Source organism: Phoenix dactylifera, unplaced genomic scaffold (assembly GCF_009389715.1).
Source record: "Phoenix dactylifera cultivar Barhee BC4 unplaced genomic scaffold, palm_55x_up_171113_PBpolish2nd_filt_p 001101F, whole genome shotgun sequence".
NCBI lineage: Eukaryota > Viridiplantae > Streptophyta > Magnoliopsida > Arecales > Arecaceae > Phoenix > Phoenix dactylifera.
In genome coordinates, this window is record NW_024068447.1 from 20,048 (window position 1) to 43,253 (window position 23,206).

Here is a 23,206-nt window from a genome sequence, read left to right on the forward strand (position 1 = left end):
AAAATTGATTTCGTGGCTCTTCAACCTGATACCTGAGCATGACAATGTAAAAAGATACTCTAGATCCCAGAGGAATTAACAAGCTAAGGCATTAACAACTCTGATTTAGAGTTGTAGAAAAAGAAATTAACCGAAATGACTAAAAAACTGAAGTTTGACTCTCAAAATTATTTAGCAATAGGATTTGATTACTTACACCAAGTTTCGGTTAAGTACATTAATTAGAATTAGCAAATTGAATCTGCTCATTAGATATATACAAATTTATTTCATATCTACTTAAACCTAATACAGAGTATGATCATGTAAAAAGACACTCTATATCCCTGAGGAATTAACAAGCTCAAGAGAGAGAGCTCAAGTCTAGAGAAATGAGTAGGTTTTCATGATAAACCTCACACCATCTATTTTATCATCCATGTAGTAATATCATTCAAGCCTCACAGGAAACCACCAGTCAAAAACCAAGGATCGCAGTGCAGCTGCTAGGATAGCTTAGTCAAGTTCAGGAGCATTAGGTCATCTTAGAGGGTTATTTAACAAGTACTCGGAATCTGTCAATGTAATATGCAAGCTCCAGATATAAGAACCACATTGTTAAAGGAAGATCAGAACTTTGCAGAGCATCAAAAGAATAAAAAAGAATGATGACACCTTGATTGCTGGTAAAGGAGTTCATGGTTGAAAGAAACAGAATTACATGGAAGACTTTCATATTTTACAATTAAATGAACTACCTGGAAAGGATTCCTGTTTATAACATCATTAAAACATGAGAACATTTCACATTAGCTTACCTGGCAACTTGAATTGCATTTCAGTGAAATGTAACTAAAAGCACCAACTCCAACAGGCAAACGAGGAAGGAATGCGGCCAGTTTTTCTGATGTACTCTGCTTGCTGTGTTGTTCTAGTGGCTTGTTGATTTCTTTTGGCCTCTGCTGCTGCTCGCTTTTCCTCAGCTTTATGCCTTGCAGCTGCTAGCTTGTTCATAAGCCTCTCATGTGCACGAGCTCTCATTCTCTCTACCTCAACCTGTCATACATGGCCATCCATAAATAAGAAAATTAAAGTGTTGCAAATAACAAAGCAAAATTTTCCCTTTCAGTGTTTTGTTCTTTTGGGTTAAGAGGAACCACTTCAGCCCAGCATGAAAGCAGCATTGATAACTAAAACAATAAAATCAGTCAAATTGTTGAACTGTGGCTACCATTTTAATTTAACATCTCCAACTTAAGAGAGATGGAAGCGAACTTGAGTCATACTAGATTCTGGATTGAGGTATCACAGGGAGGGCCTGCCAACTATATCAATAAGAATATTGATACTTCATCAATATTTCATCCTGCCATGATATATAGTCAATCATGTGCCATGTTCAGCTTAATTGGTAGGCTTTTGCTCTCCCTTGGTTCTGTATAGTTAGAGATATTTGTCAGTTTTCTCAACTGAGTACTAGTAATGTCAGCTTATCCTTCTGAAACAATACTGTGGTGGGCCATGTACTTTGAAAAATCCCATATTTCTCAGACACATAAAGGTGTCAGACAGAAAATTCTAGGAGAATTTCACATGCATGGGGACTGGAGTGTTGTACATCTTCGGTGAATGAGTTTTACAAGAATTAGTTGGAATGCATATTCCAAAAAGAAAAGAGCAGGTGCATAATAGGGAAAACACAAGTTTCCTGATGCATGCATATAAATTTCTATGTTGGTACAAAATCTGCCTTCAATATTGCCCACCAAACACATCTCTTGCTGACCATGAATGGTGGAAGTTGCTTCGTTTGCTGACCATGGCCATTCTCCTGTTTCGCCAGCCATTTTTTGAATTTCGCGATTTTTAAGTGACGAAACAAGGGAACGGCCGTGGCTTCCCCTTGTTGCCCCAGTGCCGGCCCTCCGCCGGCCTCCCTCCCTTCCCTGCTCGCTCTCTTTTCCTCTCTTTCCCTCTCCTCCGCCTCCGACAATAGTTTTCGTTTCCGTTGTTGGAACTATACTGGTAGGCTATCGGTACGGCTCGGAACGGCCGGAACCGCCCGATTCGAGACGGTTCTGCTGACCCTGCAGGCAACCTTCACTCTAATCAAGTCACCATATCAGTCAGTGTCATTTCCACAAAACTATCAAATGGGAAAATTACGATAGGAAAATGTGAATATTATCTATATTTCTGAAATAGGTATTCGAACATTGTAAAATTCACTAGCCCCTATTGTCACTCTTCAATATACCTCGATATTTGATTCTCCATTTTGAACAAATAAGCTTTTATTGCTTTGTTTATCACTTGAACTTTAAGATACACATCTTTGTAAAGCATCAAGCTCAAAATACTCGCTGTCCCTCGGTATTCAAGTGGTAATTTCTTTAGAATCTTGGCTCGCAAACAAGCTTCAGTTTGCAGGTTCTACAGCCCCAGAATCTAAAAGTATCACTGAGTTCATCAACTCAACGCTTGAAAGTTCCTTGCCTAAATTCTGACTTGCCATATTGCTGGAACAAATGCAGGTATCTTTGAAAACTGGCTTTCAGCCAGATTCCTACTTATAAAAATTTCTTCATTCATCACCCATCAGATTCCAATCTTTAAGATAACAAAGGACACTGCCTTAGTCTCCAAAATACTAATGAGATTGATGCAACATACAAAATGCAGACAATTTCTTTGACCTGCCAAACTGCTCCTCCAAAGTACACCCAGATTCTTTGCTAGTCAATGATGTAGTAGGAATCACGCAACAAAATCATATATCCATGGTGCAACTTGGTACATTCTCTCCACGATGAATGCTACTCTTTCATGGTTCAAACTAGCAGTCACCTTGCAAGACGAGCTGCCATTTTTCAGCAAAGGTCAGGTCATCACGAAACTCTAAATATGGAGGGTCTTCAATGCCATGAATGCCTGTTGCTGCCTTCTGCCTTCAGAAGATGTAGCCCAACCATTAAGAACTAAATCAAGCTTGAAACAAAAATTCCAGTCATATATTGGTACAATCCAATTAGCAGGGATTAGTGTCCTATTATTCTTGTCGTAGTTGTACCACCATGAACTGGATTCATCCCTGACTAAGTAAACAATTACAACATAAGCCATATCTATTTTGAAATCATTTGCAGACATGCGAAGCTTGATGTGTGCAAGTGTCCTGCAGAACCCCTAGACCGCTAATTTGCCACCATGGTCTATACACATTTTTTTTCTATTTAGCCTCTTCTATTGTTTTGTTCTTTCACTCCAACTTTTCTTCTTTTTCTTTTTTTTTGGCTACAAACTCCAACTTTTCTTCTTAGAAGCACAGCTTTTCCTATAATCTGGCTTCCTAAATTAAAAATGTTAATTGGTGCAATCTCAAACAATCATAAATGATTTCCGTGCAACATCTCAGATGAATAAAATTTAAGAATCTGGATTAATAAATGAAGCACCTTTTATTTCTTGTCTAACCAACCAAATTAACCATTTAGCTTTTATCGGAAACCAGCCTTAAATAAGTCTCCTTGCCAATCTATTATTATTTGATTGTCAAAGCAAAATAATCATTCGCAAATCATGCAATTACTTAATTTACGGTAAAACAAGATCTATTATCTAGTGATGAGAAAGGAAATGTCTACACATATTAGACACTTTTTGTCTCTCTTTGATCAAATGGCAGCAATAAATGAGATTATTGGAGATCTAGTTAAGTGTAATAAGCAAGCAATGTCGATATCAGGCCCTTGATTAAAATATTTTAACTATGTTGATCACCAAGAGGTTCTAGTATCATTAGCTTATCTTGGAACCACTTTTTTTGAGGGAGGAAAAATTTTTCCCAATGCTAGGGATGCGCGCATTGTGATTGGCATGGAAGCTGTAGTTCTGTACATTATGAACAATATGGATATGGAGAACTTGTTTCACCTTCCAAAAACATACAAACATCCTTGTTCAGCGTCAGCACAATTGATAGTCACTAGATTACACCTAACCAATCATACTTCATAAACAACACCAGCTAGAAACACATCCTTAAGTTCAGCAACCTGTACATCTTCTTAATGCAAGATCATGTTAATTCATAGTGAACACACCTAGCCTTTACTAGGATTGCAACTTAGATGGGGCTCAACCTGAACGCACCGGCCTAACCTGCTTATGAGGTAGGTCTGGTTGATGTTTTATAAACTTGGGTGGGGATTGAGCTCAAAAATCCAAACCTGCTCTCAAGTAGGATTGGTTAGGGTTGACCTTCAACCCAACCCGAACCCGATCTAACCCAATCCAGCCCAACTTAACCTGACCCTACGCGATATATAAATAATTAAATAAACAATTCATATTTATGTTTCATAAAGAGTGCCTACATGTTTATATAACTACCTTTAATCTTATTAAATTGCATGCAAGTGTATAGTTGAAATAATGAATGACTCAGACCTCAATTCAACAAATATCAATTCAATAAAAATGTCCTACTCTTTTCCTTATCTTCAAATTTTTATTCAACCTGATTTAACCCAATTAACATGGCATAATCCACCTTAACCCGAAAACCTAACTGGACCATGCCACTCCAACCAGAATTTAGCTTATAATAATAGAGGGGATGAGGTTGAGGGATTTAGAAGTTGGATTGGGTTAAGGATTGCCATCAACCTGACCTAACATGCCCGAATTTCAGCCCTGATCTTTATAACTTTTGTCTAACTATTTCAAGTCTTACAAAAAAACAACTAATTGCTTAGGTTGTCATAGGTGAGCACCTAATGTTGGAAGTAGGGTATGCCTTAAAAACCATTTACATATTTAATACAAAAGAATAGTTAAAAAATAATAGCTACCTCCTATTCACACAGTCATATATGGTACACGGTTTGTGCAAACATTGGTCACAAAGTTAGAAAAGAATCCATTGAGAACTCCAAGGCTTTATTTCCAAGTGTATGGAAAGTTTTTCAAAAGGAAGATTGAATATTTCTAAGTACTCAAAATTTGTTCACAACTATAGATGAGATTGAGCATCACACTTATAAGGCTGTTGAGGTGGATAGTGACTTTATGGAGTTTCTCCTTCATCAATTCAGACCTTCCACTGACACTTGGGTGTGCCATCACACTGAATGGTCAACACTCGCAATCTACCTCACAAAGCATTGTCAGCGGTAGGAATATGAACCAGGTACACGAGCTTGCAAGTGGTCCCTTGAACTAAAGGATAAGATACATTTTCATATTTTAGAGGTCAATAAATTTAGGCCAAACCCATGTACTAATCATAATACTTTGGACTTTGCCTTTGACAGGGAGCATAGTGATTTACTGGATTCAGATACGTGCGAGGTTTAAGCTATCCAACATAGAAACCATCAAATAGCATACCGTCCATATTAAAACAACAGCATGTTCAGACATATTAGACCTAGTTGCATACTAACTTGAAAGATTTTGAAAGTAAATATTTTGCAGAATTATTATAGTTACAATTATTTTGAAAAGGGATTCGCATGAACAGTTTTCGTAAAAGGATATCTAGCTCGATGCAAGGTACTAATGGGCTAGAAATCATATGATTAAGAATTTGACAATGCTATAGACAATGGTCATACGAGGACACCGAAATGATGGACTAAATTGCATGATATAGCTTATGCAAGATCAAGGAGACTAACTAGTTCCATCCTACTCAATAAGAGGTTCAGTGATGCGATATAGGATCCATATCTCCATGCTAAACAATGTAGCTAACGTGTGACCAAACAGATAGGAGTAGGTAGATCTTTGATGAGTGGGAACCAAAGTTGACCAATCCCAGTAACACATTTAGTACATATATTTGACTTCAGGTCAATTAGAATAAGATTCAAGTTGATTATTCTCTTATAGATCAGATTAAGAAAGATCCATATTTCATTGGTGAAATGATTGGGCTACAGAAATAGTCTAGATACAGGGATAAGGCTAGGTCGGGTCAAGCAAGAACAAATCTAGGCTAATTCTAGGTCCACCTGGATGGGATCCAAGTGGCGGCCCCTAGGGCCAATGCCCCTTAGTCCTCTTTAGTGGGAGTCCAGCTAGGACTCCTAGGAAGCAACATGGTTAAGCATGCCACCACCTCCTCCTTATCTCTTAGAGTCCTACTAGAACTCTTGGTTGCCAAGCAAGAAAAGCTCTAGGTCCTTCCCTCAACTATAAAAAGGGAAGGGGTATCCTAGGGTTAGATGAGCAATCTCACAAACCACAAGAGCAAGGTGTAGGCTAGGTTTTTCCTTCTCCATTGTACTGTGAGAGAAAGAGAGAAGGGTTGTGAGACTAGTTTCAAGGTCCGTAGCACCGAAACTGGTACTCTTTCAAGGTCCGCAGCACCGAAACCGGTACTCGTACCAATAGGCTGGCAGCATGGTACAATATGCTACTATATTATACTGTCTCGGCGCGAACCGAAAAAGAAAAACCAAAGGGGGAGAGATAGGAGAGAGGAAAAGAGAGGGAGGGAGAGAGGGAGAAACAGGGGGAGAGAGAGAGAGAGATGCTAGGGGGGAGAGAGAGAGATGCTAGGAGGGGGAGAGAGAGGGGGTCAGAAGCCCACCTCTCCTCCTATGGTCCATTGGGCGGAGCCAAGCCTTGTTTCAAATGATATAGAGGCCGACTTCACTTAAAGAAGCTAAAAAAAAATAAAATTGAGCCCCTGTTTCATTCGAAACAGGGCTTGGCTCCGACCAATGGATGATCGGAGAGGAGGGCTTATGTTTATGTGGGGTCCTATTAGTGTGATGAATCTTACTACTTTAGGAAAGTTTTTTTTTTGGCTTTTTGCTAGGGAAGTAAAGGAAAGAGTCTTTCTTCTAGGAATGTTATTCTGAGAGTATTAGGGGTGTCTAGAATTGTAAAAAGGAGATAGTTTGTTGTAATTGCATTTAGTATGGCAACGATTTATAAAAAATTTCAGAATTTTCATTCTTCTTCCTCTTTCTTTCTTTTCTTTCAAATTTTTCACTGGTTTCCTTGAGCCCAAGACTTGTTCTTTGCCTTTGGAATGTCAAGTTCCCATGACACAGGTTTTTTGCACCTTATTTTGTTGTTTTCAGATCCAATGTGAAAATTCAGACTATAGAAGTATCATGCATTGGCCTTTTGGAGGATTGTTCTGCATAACCTAGAATATGAATCTTAAATGTAATAAAACTAAATTGACATCATCAACAATTTATCATTAAAATGTCTTCAAATCTTGGGATTTAAAGTCCAATCGCATCTTTGAGTAAATATTAAATGTTCAAAATCCATTAACACTAAAATTTTAGACATGGAGAACCGGGTAAGCTACAAATAACAATGTGGGGTCCATCTTACTGTAGTTTCGATGGGAGATTCAAGGAACCTATTCATAAACCTGTTGAATTTCTCAATTGCAATAGAAAGCTTAGTAAGCCAAACTAAAGAAAGAGTATTAGTAGTAGAAGATAAGATTGCCAATGTCAATTGGATAAACAGATAATAATAATTATCTAGCCTATTTATTCAACACTTCTAATGGTGTACCTAAATCTCGACACACCATCTTGTCAAAGAGAACAAAGGCTTCAATAGCAAAAATGTCCAAGCAAAATGAAGGCGGTGGAGCCAAGGTACACTGTACCGGTACCGGTAGGCGTACCGGTCGCCTACCGGACCGGTATAGTTTCGATTCGGACCGGTTTGAACCGGTATCGAACCGAAAAACACGCACAGCGCGTGAGCTACACGAACTCGCAAGCGCGGATGCGCACCCGCCACGTTAAATGCCACAGAGTGGCATTAAACGCGACCGCGCGGGCGCGCTGCCCCGAGAAATAGTGCCCAAAACTGCGCGTGGGCGCGATTCCTAGCACGTTTATACATAACGCACGCAGTAATTATTAAACACCCGAATCAGGACCTTCTTGAATGGGTGGAAGCTGGTGGCAGGGCTTGCTTAACCGGATACATGGAATTAGGATCTCTCTCGCATGCAATTTTTTCTATCGGAAAACCCTCGAAACTTCTATGTCTGTTGGTAGGAGCGGCGGGATCAGGGTGATTTTTTTTTTTTAATAAAAAAAGTATGACCTAGACTAGACCTCTTCTACCGCAGAAAGAGGTTCCAAAAGATGCTTGACCAACAAGAGAGGAAAGGAACGATCCCGCATTTGAGAAAGTTTAGCTACGCTCACAGCTCTTTCAAAAGAAAGCAGTCTTTTCAAGAAGAAAGTCATAGTCACACCGAGCGGAAGAAGAGATTCCCTACTACTGACTCTAATAAGACTATTAGCCATACCGCAGAAAGATGTGACAAGGATTATGTGCGCTGCACCAGGGAATCGCGCCCAGAACCGCGCGCGGACGCGGTTCCCAGCTCGCACCTGCGTGGGTGCGCTGTCCCGAGGGCAGGTACCGGTGCGAACCGGTCCAGTTCGCATCGGTACCGGGCTTGTACCGCTCAATTTCGGCCCCTTTGGGGCCGGAACCATTTTCCATACTTGAATCGGACCGGTTTGGTACGGGCCGATTCAGCATACCATGGATGGAGCCTAGTGAAGACCCAACCAAGGATACCTTTTCTTTTTTTAACTGCAGTCTAACAGTAATGTCAAATCTTTCATTTAGGCTGCCAAATTTTGTCTATTTTGCGATTAGTTTCTTCTTTTAAAAGTTGTTTGTCGTATATAGGTGCTTTTGATTAGAGTTGGGCACTGGGCCGGGCCGCCCACGGCCCGGCACGGCCCGGCACGAAGCGGGCCGTGCCTGGCACGGCCCGCTAGCTACAGTGCCGGGCCGTGCCTGGCACGGCCCATTTGAGAGGGCCGTGCTGGGTCACAGGGTACTGGCCCGCGGGCCGAGCCCGGCACGGCCCGCTTCGGGCCTGGGCCGGCACGGCCCGCTCTAGGCCCGCAGGCCAAGCACGGCACGGCCCGCGGGCCAGCCCGGCACGGCCCATAAGGGCCTGGGCTGGGCTGGCCCGCGGGCCTGGCACGGTCCGGGCCTGGGGACGAGGCGGAGGAGGTGGGGGTATTTGGGGACGAGGGAGGTGAGGAGGTCGTCGGGGAAGCCGAAGTCGCGCTTGACGTTGAGGAGCTTCTCGGCGGGGATGACCCTGTCCCTGGACATCATGAGGAGCTTGCAGAGCTTGGCGAGGACGAGGGGCTCCTGGCGGGCGCGGAGGGAGGCTTCGAGGGCGAGGAAGGAGCGGAGGCGGGGGGAAGGGCGGAGGAAGGGGACGGGCTCGGTCTTGGGCTTGATGCGGTCGGGGTAGAGGTCGAAGAGGTTGGGGTAGCGGGAGAGGAAGGTCTTCACCTTGACGGGGAGGTGGAGGCGTTCGCGGCGCTTCTCGAGGTAGCGGAGCGGGATGGCATGGCCGGGCTCGTTGAGGACCTCGCGGACGACACGGGCGCAGAGGTGCCACCGCTTGTCGCGCTCGATGGCGGAGTCGAGGAGGCGGTCCTTGCGCCAGGCTACCTTGAGGCTGGAGATGGAGCCGATCTGGATGAGGAGGAAGACGGGCCATGGGGAACGGAGATGAGCATTTGGTTTAGTAGGGTTTAGGGTTTGCAGGGGGATGGAGAGGGGGAATCGCGCGAACAAAGGCATGGTCATGGTGGGATGGACCACCGAGGTGGTGGTGGCGGCATTACTCACCTCTCCATAAGGGCCCATAAGGGCCTGGGCCCCCCTCTCCAGACGGGCCGTGCCTGGCACGGCCCGTTTGCGCCCGTTGCGGGCCGTGCCTGGCACGGCCCGTCTCGTGCCGGGCCCGGCCCGGCCCGCCAATAGACGGGCCTGGGGCCGGGCCGGGATGGCGTTCCGTGCTGGACGGGCCGGGCCAGGCACGGCCCGCTTCATAAGCGGGCCGGGCCAGGCACGGCCCGTTTAGTCCTCGGGCCCGGTGGGCCTGGGCCGGGCCGGCACGGCACGGCACGGCCCGTTGCCCAACTCTACTTTTGATGATGGATTAAGGATTATGCCAAACTCTTGCTCAAAGGAAGGGGTCCTATTGAGTCATGTCGGGTCTACAAATCCCCTAACACTGACTTGTTAGTAAACTTTAACCAATACCCTATCCATCAAGAATTCAGGTCCGGTCCTCAACTAGATAGAATTCACATGAATCATCAGGTCTAGGCATCAGGTTCGGGTATGTACAGATCCGTACATTACTCAAGACTCATTGGATTTGAATCATGCATGAATGAGGTCCAGTTTTGGGTCCCAAGCAGGATTGAACTTCAATTCCTTCATACACTCAAACAATTAAACGATGACAGTCTTCAAGTATAATTAGTAAAATATTTATAAGAAATATGAAGATATAAGTGTAAAAATACTATGCATCATGAAATCTATCAGATCTGGACTGTCTAGTTTGGGTTAGGATCATAAAAAGCAATCCCATGTGAGTATTATATGATTGGTTTAGTTAAGAGTTCAGGTCAGGTAAAATTTACCAGAATCATTTATGGACTGGAAAAGTTTTAGGGGTCTATCCATGGTCTAGATTTGACCCATGGGTCTATGGATTCAGAACAGGTCCAAGTCAGGTTCCAGGTTCGTAAACTGTAGGCTTGCTCAGTGGTAGAGGCTATGAGAGGATTAAGATATCAACTTGGCTAAGGTTGAGCTTCAAAGTTGAAAGTTTGCATATATTAATGATAGCCCTACTCGATGGTGGAGGCTGGGGAGGATCAAGGAGTCAACTCAGCCTACGAGCTGAGCTTTAGCATTGGAAGGGCGACAAGATGGTAGTTGGATATGGGCTCATGAAAATATGCATGAGCATTTCTTGTCCCTCTCCCATCTCTTCTTTCAGGGCTAAATCTCGAAAGCTGGGTATTATGACAGTCATGCTAAGTATCTAGAGTTTTTCTCTAGCTTTTTAAATGAGCGGCCCTCTGTAGCATGAGTTTTTGCTTCAAATGTAGAGGTGTACCAGAATTTGTATACTGCAATGGAAATCATTAGGTGCAAAGTATTGATCCAATGCAAAAGTGGAATAAGTTTATTATAAAAGATGAAAGGCATCCTTACAAATTACCAAGCTCATTAATGAAGAATTTGAAGATCAAAAAGAATTATATCCAAGGTTGATTGATTGAGCGTTCAACAATGTAGGGAATGTACAAATCATAGGTCTAATAAAGGGAGTATGGCGTTCTTATTGAAGAAATAATGAAAAATGAAAACAATATTTCCCCTCTGAAACAAGATATCAGAAAAGATGCACATATAGTATTTTTCTTTGGTAATTACTGAATAAAAACTGGTTTCTATGGTATATGGGGATGGTTCGGCCTAGTATCTAATGATTCTAGGCTTTTGAGAGCCTAAAAATGAATCAGACAGAATTTTATTTTGGTTAATACTACTTGTTTATATATAACCAGCCTTGTATTGAGGATAGGGGTAGAGTTGAACACTGAAACCAGAGTATCGAATAAATTTTGACTGTTCCAAGATGGAATTTTTTCAGATATACACTGTTCCCACATATTACCCTTTCTACTCTTCTGCTTCTGCAATCTCCTTGGAGATCTCTCTCTTTAAGATCAATTGACAAAACATCTAACATTTTTTATGTCATGGAGGCCCACTTCTAAGCTCATTTTTTCTGGTACATGAGTTTTAGTCCTTGGTCTCTTGAGTTTGTTCGGTTGGGTTTAATCGTAATACGCTTCTAAAAGTTTGAGCAACTAAGGAGCTGCTATTATGAATACTAGTACTGAACAAATAATGAATTTAGGTAGATCTTCATTTGGAAAAGAGACATCATTATTTCTTCCCAAGACTTCATTCGGAACAAATAATGAATGCACGGTTCTTCTGCTCAACTCAAAATGATACACATGATAAAGGTACTTCATTCTTTCTTACCGAGAGACTTTATTCATTTTAGATCTTGAATTTGAACCTAATTCTCCTTCGAGTTTAATATTATGATTTAAATATTCCTTTAATGGCAACCAGGATATTGATAAGAGACCAGCAGAGTGATCTAAAACCATTGCCAATATTTTCAATGGACTGTAGGTGATGGTGAGTAGATATTAGTCGTATTTGATCCTTGGTCCTCTAATGTTCCTTGAACACACTTTCAATTACTTTTGATGTTACTCTTAACTGGGAAAGTCCTTATGACTCGGAAGTTATTTCGCCAGGCCACAACCCTCTTAGAACGAGATCTTATAATCAGTTCTCTTCCCTCCCTCTGCAATGTTTCATTGTTAGTCCACTTCTAGTCAACAATCAATAAATACTTTCCTATGGGCTCAGATCTTTAAAGCAAGGTAATTTCTTGAGAAGTCTATTTGTCTCCTAGTAACAGAGCTAATGATGTTGATGCTCCTAGTATATCTTATATTTGGAAGAAGAAAGTTAACCCTCAGATACAGATGTTTCTTTTGACAACTATTTCAAGGGCAGCTACCTAATGTGACTCTCTTAAATCATTGAGGCATCTATCTGTTTCAAACGTGTTCCGGGTTCTTTGGAACTGAGGATACTTTTTGGAGCATGTTACTGCTTTAGGTCCTCACTCTTTACATAGATGTTGGATATTAAAGCGGCCAGAAATTCATGTTTAGATGGAATAGTTTACAAAATTTCTTGTTAGATTTACACAATTACTGTAATAGTGTTAGGTTCTCAAATCTGCTACATGGCGTTGTCTTGATGGCATACCATCAAATGCATGGGTAATTAAACTATCATCAATTATAAGGTTTAATGCATTGCCAGTCCATGATGCAACTAAGGGCAGTTCTTTTGAGAAATCCATGACAAATAAAAGAGTTGGCAAGTGTTATATATGGAATAAAGAAGCATTAAATATCTGACTGCCTGCAATCAGAAACACATAGGTACATAATACATAAACATATATTCATATGCATATATGCCTACAAATGTATGCATGTATCTATGTATGTACACATTTATACATGCATGGGCATTTCTCATGCAAAAAATGACAGGTTTTACCTCAATCTTCCTCATTTCAGCTTCTGTTTTTGCCTTCTGGTGATTTTCCCAAGCTTGAATTTTGATTTCCTCACGTTTAAACCTGAGAAATTTTCTGCTACTCAGAAACTGAACCCTCATAAAAAGTAAACTACAGAAATCATACAATTTGTTGTAAGTAGCAATGTCTAACACATAGTTCAAGTTAAGCTTTTCTACACAGGCAAACTGAGTCTTACTGTAAAACTACCTGGCCAGATACTTGGCTTTTTCTGCCTCCTCCCAGGCTGTTGCTCGGGCCTCTATAACACTTTTAGCTGCCTGATCTACGGATACAGTCTTAAGTGAAACAGATGCATTTGTTTCCTCCTCTTCCTTGCTTGCCCAGTTGGCTATGTTCGTCTTGCCCAATTGTTGGCCAAGAACCATTATTTCTCTCCTAGTTTTCATTTGTAATTCCTTTTCAGATAGCTGTGTGTTTTTGGAATCCACATGGCAATCAGCTGACTCGGTTGGGTTTGCATTTGGAGCAGTTCTTTGTGGAGTTGATGGTCGAGAAGAAGTAGGGCTGCGTATTGGTGTCGTTGCTCTCACAGGAGTTCCTGTCCGAGAAGGCTCCTGGCTAGCAATTGGAGTCATTTCTGTGCCTATATCTCTCATAGATACAGATCTAACTGTTGATGGGGGTGTGAAAAATGTTGCAGCACTGTGAACAGACGTTGATGAATCATGCCGACTAAGACTGACTGCAGAAAGTTACACATTCAATACACACTCAAAATTGCTCCAACCTTGAAATTCAAAAACCCCTTCCTTCTATATTACCACAACATTAATAAAGATAATTAGGTTCAAATGAAAATGTTCTGAATATCCATAAAGTAGTTAAGTGCTAACAGATGATGATTATACAACTTCAAATGGAATGAAACTGGATTCTATGATTCCCTTAATATACCATAAATACTACAGCTGCACTATTCCTATCAGGTAAGAGATCTTCTTTGCATAAGAGAAGCAAAATGGTCTCAAAATGATTAATAACTTTTACTTTTAAACCTCGAAAGCAAGAATTCTAGTATAATTTTCATCCCTTGGCATCCATCTCCTAAGCATATGCACCATACAGAGGCTCCAAGTTTGACTTAAACGAAGCATCTCTCTCTTCAGCATCACACACACACACATAAACACACACATGCACAATGGATGCATTTGTGCATGCATCCACTCACCCACACATTGCCTGTTGCACGAATGCATGCACATGCACATGCTGACACCCATGCACACAGCCACATGCACACATGGGCACAGGCATGCATGGATGCACACCCACACGCACACAGGAGCACAGGCATGCATGGATGCACACCCACACGCACACATGCACACACCCACACCCATCCCTCCAGTTCCTCACACACCCACGCCCGCACCTACATGCACACCCCATGCCCACACACATCCACACCTCATCCCCCTCCCTTGACAGACAACCATGCATATGCCCATAGCCAAGGGCATGAGCGCACACCTGCTGGTCCGCCCATGCACATGTACACGCACACGTACACCAGTTCTAGCAACATGAAAAAGAGACACAATTTAGTGCTTGGTAACAATTCAGATAGAGGCAAAAACCAAGACTTCCAAAAAAAAAAAATCTGCTAAATTAGTCAAATATTTGGAAGGAATTCAAATAACTAATAATTAGAAATCAAATAACAAGAATATACAATATAATCTTTCTAAAATATTCATACATTTATTTAAGTAAAAGAAGTATGGACGAGGTAAGGTCTACTTGGGTCGGGACCGAGTTGGTTCACAGGTCGACCTAATTGTTTGCAGCCCTATTTGGACCTAGATAATCATAGTGCATGTGGATCTTCCTCTCTCTCTCTCTCTCCCTCCTCCGGTATGCCAAAAGGAAAAGAATAACATGTTAAGTCGTAAACTTTGCATATAAAACACGAATTACTGGATGATCATGGACTGACTCATTTACATGGACTAATTCAGAAAATCATTCAATAATTAAATATTTTTTTAAATAATCGATCATATTGTTATTATGACATGAAATCAGTTTATTGTCCTCATTTGGGATATGCAACATTCTAAAAAGCACTAGTATTGTGCACGTCACTAGGGAACTTCATCGTGCATATGTGGAAGTCCAACACTTAAAAGGAAGAAGCTTAAATATAGAAGTCTGATTGTATCATTAAATATTGAAGGTAAGTTATTATTAAACATAAAAGAAATAGATAGAAGGTTAAAAACAAAAAGAAGAAAAGAAAATCCAAATTAAGGAAACAATTTTACATTTATAGCTGTCATAAAGAGCATTAGATGATAATTTGTCTTACAAGGAACACAACAACATTGATAAATCACTCAAATGGCATGCTCTACCATTCATGTTATATAAGTGTGAAGATCCATGCGGGCGTCTGTTTAGTCCCGCATCAGTTATTCGCTGGATAAATCTTAGGTACTTATACAGGATCAAGGAGCCTAAATAATACCTTCCTGTAAGCCATTTTGGGTGAAGTCCTGGGTTGTTATAAATGGTATCAGAGCAGACCCGACCCATAATGTAATGTCCGGGCCCACTACCAACTGGGCCCAATATTTTAAGGCCCAGTTACGGGGGGAGTGGGGCCCGATTTTACTGTAGGGGCAGTACTGAGAGGGAGCAACCGTGAAAGGGTTGCCACCTCCTGCTGAGAAGGGAAGTGACAGGGCCATAGCTGGCCGGCAGAGGGAGAGCCACCGCACGCCCTTGAGACAAGGGGGGCAGCTGGGAGCTCCTGGACCAGAGAACAGGGGAAGATGGGACCTCACTGAGGGACCCTCACCCATGCAAAACTGGGGGCCGCCACCTCACCCCCTTGCTGGCAGCCGATTCCGACGGGCCTGAGACAAGGGGGGGCAGCTGGAAGCCCCCGGAGCAAGGGGGAAGAGAGGATGGGACCTCTCAGAAGGGGGTCTCATCCCTTAAACAAAAGTATTTAAGCCCCAGTACTGTACCCTCTATTCCCTGACCCCTTAGAACACTAAACTAGAGAGCCGAAGCCCTGGAGCCGAAGGCGATGAAGCCCTGAAGCTCTGAAGGAGAAGGAGGGACTACTAGGAGGAGGTACTGCCCGACTGCAATCGACCAAAACCAGGTATGAACCCATGTTAACAAAATTTTAAAGAGTGGAGAAACCCCTCTGTGGGGTGTTCTCCCCTCTGTTTCAATAATGAAACCGAGGGGAGGAAACCGGCACCGAGGAGGGAGAAAGGCCAACAGGCCGCAGGCCGGGCCGGATCCACAGGCCGCGGGTCGGCCTGAGAACGGCCGCGGCCCAGGCCCGGGCCCGACGGTCACCCGGGCCGAGCCCAACCGGGCTCGGCCTGCAGATGAGCAGGGCACCGCAGCTTCGGCTGCGGCTACCCTAGGGCTCGGGGGGCAGCCCCGAGCCGCCGGTCAGGCCAAGCCGGCAACCGGCGTGACCACGAGGCCACCAGCCCCGGCCGGACCACTGCCTCCTCTCCGGCAAGAGGTGGTGGTGCCAGAGGGAAGGACCAAAGAAGAAAAGGAAGAAGGAAAGAAGAAAAGGAAGAAGGAAAGAAGAAAAGAAAGAAAAGAAAAGAAAAAAAAAATAATGAAAATTTAAAAATGAACTCACCGGACCTTGAGGCTTCATCCCCTCCGGCCATGCCTTGCCGTGGACGGAGCGGGTGGAGGCTCTCGGGTATAGCCCGGATCCTGACCCATCTCCGAGCCTTTTCCCTCTCCGGCATCACTTCGGAGAGAGGAAGGGCCGGCCTTCCCTTCCGTCGGTGCACCGGGGGGAAACCCCGCCTCGGTCGGTGGATCGGGGGGAGCCTCGTCTCCCCGGTCGCCTGCGAGAGAAGAAGGGGAGGAGACGGAGGGTTCGGTGGGGACGAAGGGCCGGAAGCTAGGGTTCGGCGAAAACAAAGAAAAAAGAAAGAAAGACAAAGAGAGAAGGAGAGGGAAAGGTCGGAAGGAGGAATAGGCCGTGGATTCGGCCGGAGGAAAAGGAGGAGGCCGAGAAATCGGCCGGAACCCCCAGGACTTCTGGCGAGAATGAAGGAGAGAAGAGGGAGAAAGAGAGCCGGAGGAGAGAGGGAGCCAAGGGAGACGAAAAGGCGGAAGCCTCTGGAAGGGGGGAGAAAAACCCTGATGACAGGTTCGCGGGTCGGATCCGAATCCGAACCCGCACCCGTTAAGCCCCAAAAAAAAAAGGAAAAAGAAAAAGGAAACGGGTTTAGCCAAATTTGACTAAACCCGAGCCCAATCAAATTGGGCTAAGCCTGGACGAGCCAGACTATAAATTTAACCAAAATTATGCCCAAATGGAATGAAGCCCAAACCTAATTCGGCTGGGATTGGTCCCAACAGACCAAATTAGTGGAAATAAGCCCAATTCAAGCCCAATGTGACTAATTTGGGGCCAAATTGACCCCAGATTAATTCTAACTCAGACCCAAATAAACCACAGTGACCCTAAACCCGGAATTAAACCCAATTAAATTGGGGATTAAGCTTATTGACCAATTAGCAGGCCAATTAACCCATATGGACCCAATTAAAGCCCCAATACGGATGCATTAGACTTGGGCTATAGTTCGGGTAGGATCCAAACAAATAAAAAAGAAATAATATGCTTATTATGATGTGATTTTAGGTGACTCAGGATTCGTCACCAGGACGTGAGAAACTTGGGAGAGAGCGAATCACGGTAAGTAACCTGCTCTAATCTTTTATGGATCACGCATGAAATTTAACCTGTTATACTTGTCCTGTAGATCATGTACCCTAAATTATAAGCTATGAACGGTGAATGTATATGGCATGCTTTAGTTATACAAGTTATGATTATATGTGCTTTATGATTTCCATTATGCCTATGAAATAAGTAGATTACATTATATCCTAAGATATGGATTATGAATCATGTATATGAGTGGCATGCGTTAGCCATATAATTGGTGATTATGCTTATATCATGCTTATGTAGATTTCATGATGCATGTAGGATGAATGGAATTACATGTCATAATTTTCATTAACATGAGCATAAAGAATGATGATGAATTGCCTCTAGTTATTTGCACTGCTTGCAAGGGGTACCTAAGAGTTCTCGATGCTACGGGCCGAATGCAACTGAGCCGGCCTTGCCAGTGGCCGATAATGACTGAGCCAGCCCCGCCAGTGGCCGACTAATAACTGAGCAGGCCCCGCCAGTGACCGATAATGAATTCGCCGTAGCATCCATAAGGTACTACCTACAAGAAGTATTGTTTACGGACTCTTAAGAGCTACTGATCGAATGCAACTGAGCCGGCCTTGCCAGTGGCCGAGAATGACTGAGCCAGCCCCGCCAGTGGCCGCCTAATAACTGAGCGAGCCCCGCCAGTGGCCGATAACGACTTTGCAGTAGCATATGAGAGTATGACCACGGCATGCCGGCGGCACGATTTTTCTTTATATATATATATGCATATACAAGATTCCTTGATAATGTAGGATACTGAATTATTTACTCAGCAGGGATATTTTATCATGATGATTTATTAGATAGCATACATGTCAGCTTCTCAAACCCTGATAAGCATGGTTAGCATTTTTAGTTGATTCAACAAGATTATACAGGATTACTTACTGAGCCGTGTAGCTCATGTCTGTTCATTTACATTTTTTTTCAGATCACCACCAGTGACAGCTGCTAGAAGCATTTTTCTTTTGCAACAGGGCTTCTTTATTTTTGGGATGATATGAATATACTTTTGTGTATATAAACTATGTAGAAGCTCTGTACCTTATAGATACCCTCTGTTGTAATGCACATATTTTGATATATGCAAGTTTGACTGCTTTTGACTACCCTGTTACCCATGTATGAGGCTGCGTGCTATTGTGGGCGGTAGTCGGCAATAGCACGGCCGTGTCACGGATCCGGGTCCGGGGCGTGACATCTCGTGGTATCAGAGCTCTAGGTTTAACACGATCATAACTGTAAACATCTGGGTTAATGGGTAGTTAAGAATATTATGGCTTATCAAGATATGTTGATCTTACGTTAAACTTTGGCTGCAGTAACCACTGTAAGATATGGATGACGATAGGAGGGTACCGTCAGCATCCCCACATCCTGGCTACCTCTCAGACTCTCCGGATACGCCACACGTTGCGGCAGGCAACGCAGATCTAGCTGGGGTATACCAGTTGATGGCGCAGTTACTCCAGCAGCAGCAGCAGATGCAACTGGCTGCCATACAACCAGCTAACTCCTATTATGAGAGGTTCCGACGGTTGAACCCACCAGTATTTGACGGCGGATCGGACCCGATAGCAGCTGAGACATGGATTCGGGAAATGGAGAAGATGTTCCAAGCACTCCAGTTCCCTGAAGAAACAAAGGTCCGATTGGCCATTCCCCAGCTGATAGGAAGCGCCGAATTTTGGTGGACAACCATGGAACCAGCATACCCTGCCAGCAGGATAACTTGGAGGGACTTCATGAGGCTGTTCTATGCAGAGTATTTCCCGGACTCAGTGAGCCAGATGAAACAAGATGAATTTTTGACACTGACGCAGTCCGAGCAGATGTCCGTCCTACAGTATGCCAGCAAATTCAACGAACTGGGCCGGTTTTGCCCCCAGTTCATGGACAATGAAAGGAGTAAGGCAAGCCGGTTCGAGCGGGGGCTGAGGTACAGGATCAGATCCCGGATATCTTCTCACCTATTCACCTGCTACAGAGACGTGCTGGACCGGGCCTTGAAGGTTGAGGCCGACTTGATGAGGCCTGACATAGAAAGAAATGATCTGATAAAGGCCAGGCCAGCAGGAGGACAGAGCAGTAGGCCCAGGGGCATCAAGGGGTCTATGATTAAGAAAAGATAGAACCGAGGTTGCCCCAGCTGCGGCAAGCATCATAGTGGGTCATGTCTGAGGAAAATTGGGGCCTGTTTTACCTGCGGGCAGATCGGACATATAGCACGTGACTGCCCAAGGAGAGCCCCCAGACCTCCTGCACCTGAGGGCCAGAGGCCAAGGAACAACCCCCGAGGGTTCGCGCTGACTCGCCAGGACGCCAGTGCGAGCGATCAAGTGGTGACAGGTACACTGCCAATTAATTTGATTGATGCCTCTATTTTGTTTGATTCTGGTTCTACACATTCCTTTGTGTCGGTTAGCTTTTCCAAACAGTTACATTGCACATCTGAGAAAATAGAACCATTGCATGTTGCCACACCCCTCCAAGAAACAATAATAGTCGACACTAAATACAAGAACTGCATAATTCAGTTGGGAGGAAAGGAGTTAGAGGCAGATCTTCTACAGCTTGACATGCATGATTTCGACATTATTTTGGGAACGGACTGGATGTCCCAGTACCACGCCTATATTGACTGTTACCATAAGAAAGTGGTATTCCGGATGCCAGGGGAACCAGAGTTCTTTCTGAATGACGATACACCCCCTCAATGTAATTCAACACTGCATTTCATTTCTGCCTTGCGAGCCGCCAAAGCACTAAAAAAGGGGCGTACGGCTTATCTGGCATGTGCGGTGGATACCCAAAAGGAGATCAAACTAGAAGATATTCCGGTAGTCAGGGAATATCCGGATGTTTTTCCTGAGGAATTACCGGGACTACCCCCTGATCGCGAGGTCGAATTCACTATTGACCTCACACCAGGAGCAGGACCTATTTCCAAGGCTCCTTATCGAATGGCCCCTGCTGAGCTCAGAGAATTAAAGACACAATTACAAGAACTTTTGGATAAAAAGTTTATTCAACCCAGTGTGTCTCCATGGGGAGCCCCAGTACTATTTGTAAAAAAGAAGGATGGGAGCATGCGACTGTGCATCGATTACCGGGAACTAAACAAAATAACTATAAAGAACAAATATCCTCTGCCTCGGATTGATGACCTGTTTGACCAGCTGCAAGGTGCCCAAGTCTTCTCCAAGATAGATTTGCGGTCCGGTTACCATCAGTTAAAAATCAAGCCTGATGACATGCCAAAGACTGCATTTCGAACCAGGTATGGACATTATGAATTTCTGGTTATGCCATTTGGACTAACCAATGCTCCAGCTGCTTTTATGGACTTAATGAACAGAGTCTTCAAGCAGAATTTAGATCAGTTCGTGATAGTCTTCATTGACGATATACTGATTTACTCAAGGAGCAGGGAAGAGCACGAACTTCAGTTGAGAATGGTACTGCAGACCCTTCAGAAGAAAAAGTTATATGCCAAGCTGAGCAAATGCGAGTTTTGGTTGAACAGTGTGGCATTCCTCGGTCACGTGATCTCCGAGAATGAAGTGTCGGTGGATCCCAAGAAGATCGAAGCAGTGGTAGATTGGCCTTGTCCCACCAACGTCAAGGAAATTAGAAGCTTTTTGGGACTAGCCGGGTATTACCGACGGTTTGTGGAGGGATTCTCCAAGATAGCCACTCCCTTGACCCGATTGACCAAAAAACGGGCCAAGTTTATTTGGGATGGCAGTTGTGAGAAAAGCTTTCAGGAGTTAAAGCAGAGGTTAGTATCTGCTCCAATTTTAACTCTGCCATCCACAAATGGAGAATTTACTATTTATAGTGATGCTTGCAAAACTGGGCTAGGCTGTGTATTAATGCAAAATGGCAAGGTAATAGCTTATGCCTCCAGACAGCTGAAACCCTATGAGCAGAATTATCCGACCCACGACCTGGAGTTGGCTGCAGTGGTTTTTGCCCTGAAGATATGGAGACACTACCTATATGGGGAACATTGTGAGGTATACACTGATCATAAGAGCCTAAAATATATATTTACCCAGAAAGAATTGAATATGCGGCAAAGAAAATGGTTGGAACTTCTGAAGGACTATGATCTGAGTATTAAATATCATCCAGGCAAAGCTAACGTGGTGGCCGATGCTCTGAGTAGAAAGTCAGCGGTGACTTTAGCTGCACTACTCACCGCCCAGCCGCAGATTCAAAAGGATCTGGATAGGCTACAAGTCGAAGTAGTTGCACAAACTACAAGGAGTCTGTTGGCCACTCTGAGGATACAACCGACACTGACCGACAGGATAAGGATCGCCCAGCAGTCTGATGTATGCACAGGTCAACTCAGGGATGAAGTAGAGAAAGGGTTACGACCCGAACTCCAGATTCACCCAGATGGTACCCTGAGGTTTGGTCATCGATTATATGTTCCGGCTGATGCTGAATTGAAAAAGGAGATCCTAAGAGAAGCCCACCAATCTCGTTTCTCCATCCACCCCGGCAGTACCAAGATGTACAGAGACCTCCGAGAGCATTACTGGTGGAAAGGTATGAAAAGAAAAGTAGCTGAATATGTTGCCAGATGCATGACCTGTCAGCTGATAAAAGCAGAACACCAGAGGCCGGCAGGATTACTAGAGCCACTAGAAATTCCAGAATGGAAATGGGAGCATATAACTATGGACTTTGTTACAGGGCTCCCAAGAACAGTAAAAAGAAATGATGCAGTGTGGGTGATTGTTGACCGCCTCACAAAGTCAGCCCACTTCCTACCTTTTAGGGTTGGAACCTCATTGGACAGTGATGACCCAAAGATTGATTCAAAGATTGATTTTGATGATCACAAAACCTTGAAGTATAAATACTAATGTTTGTGTTGCAAGGAGAAAGATATTTATTTTGCAAGGAACATAGCAAGTTGGAAGAACACAAGAAGGCCTCCAAAGCTCTCAAGAAAAGTTGGAAGAAAGCTACAATTTATTGGCCCAAGTTTCAAGTTCAAAGAATTCAAGTTGAAGGAGCAAATTCAAAGAAAAATTCAAAAGAATAGTCCTCGAGTCGACTCCTGAAAGTTTAGAGTCGACTCTGGCACTCTAGAGTTTCAAGAAACAGTTCTCGAGTCGACTCCGATACTCTACGAGTCGACTCCGACTGAGAACAAACAAAAAGACAGAGAGTTGATTTTCAGCGCTACAGTGATCTCGAGTCGACTCCAACTTCAGCGGAGTCGACTCCCAGCTACAGTGCCGGCAGACTACTATTCACAGGTTGACTCTTGTTTCAGCCGAGTCGACTCCTACTTCAGCCGAGTCGACTCGAGCACGCTGGGAGGCATAACGGCTAGTTTTTTCTTGCTTCCAACGGCTCTATTTTTGTCTCTAACGGCTAGATTTTTGTTGGAACTCCCTCTAAAGCTATAAAATCAAGAGGAGAGCTAGGGA

The 23,206-nt window shown here is 43.6% G+C and overlaps 1 protein-coding gene across 1 annotated transcript in view; it reads right to left on the bottom strand.

Moving 5' to 3' along the window:
* Positions 1–647: 647 nt before the first annotated feature.
* Positions 648–23,206, bottom strand: part of LOC103723115 — a 49,285-nt gene continuing 26,726 nt past the window's right edge. The window contains exons 4-6 of the mRNA XM_039121512.1: positions 13,208–13,703; positions 12,979–13,060; positions 648–1,035 (exon numbers count right to left, since the gene is read on the bottom strand). Of these exons, the coding sequence (XP_038977440.1) occupies positions 832–1,035; positions 12,979–13,060; positions 13,208–13,703 (782 nt within the window). The 3' untranslated portion in view covers positions 648–831. The remainder of the gene's footprint in view (positions 1,036–12,978; positions 13,061–13,207; positions 13,704–23,206) is intronic.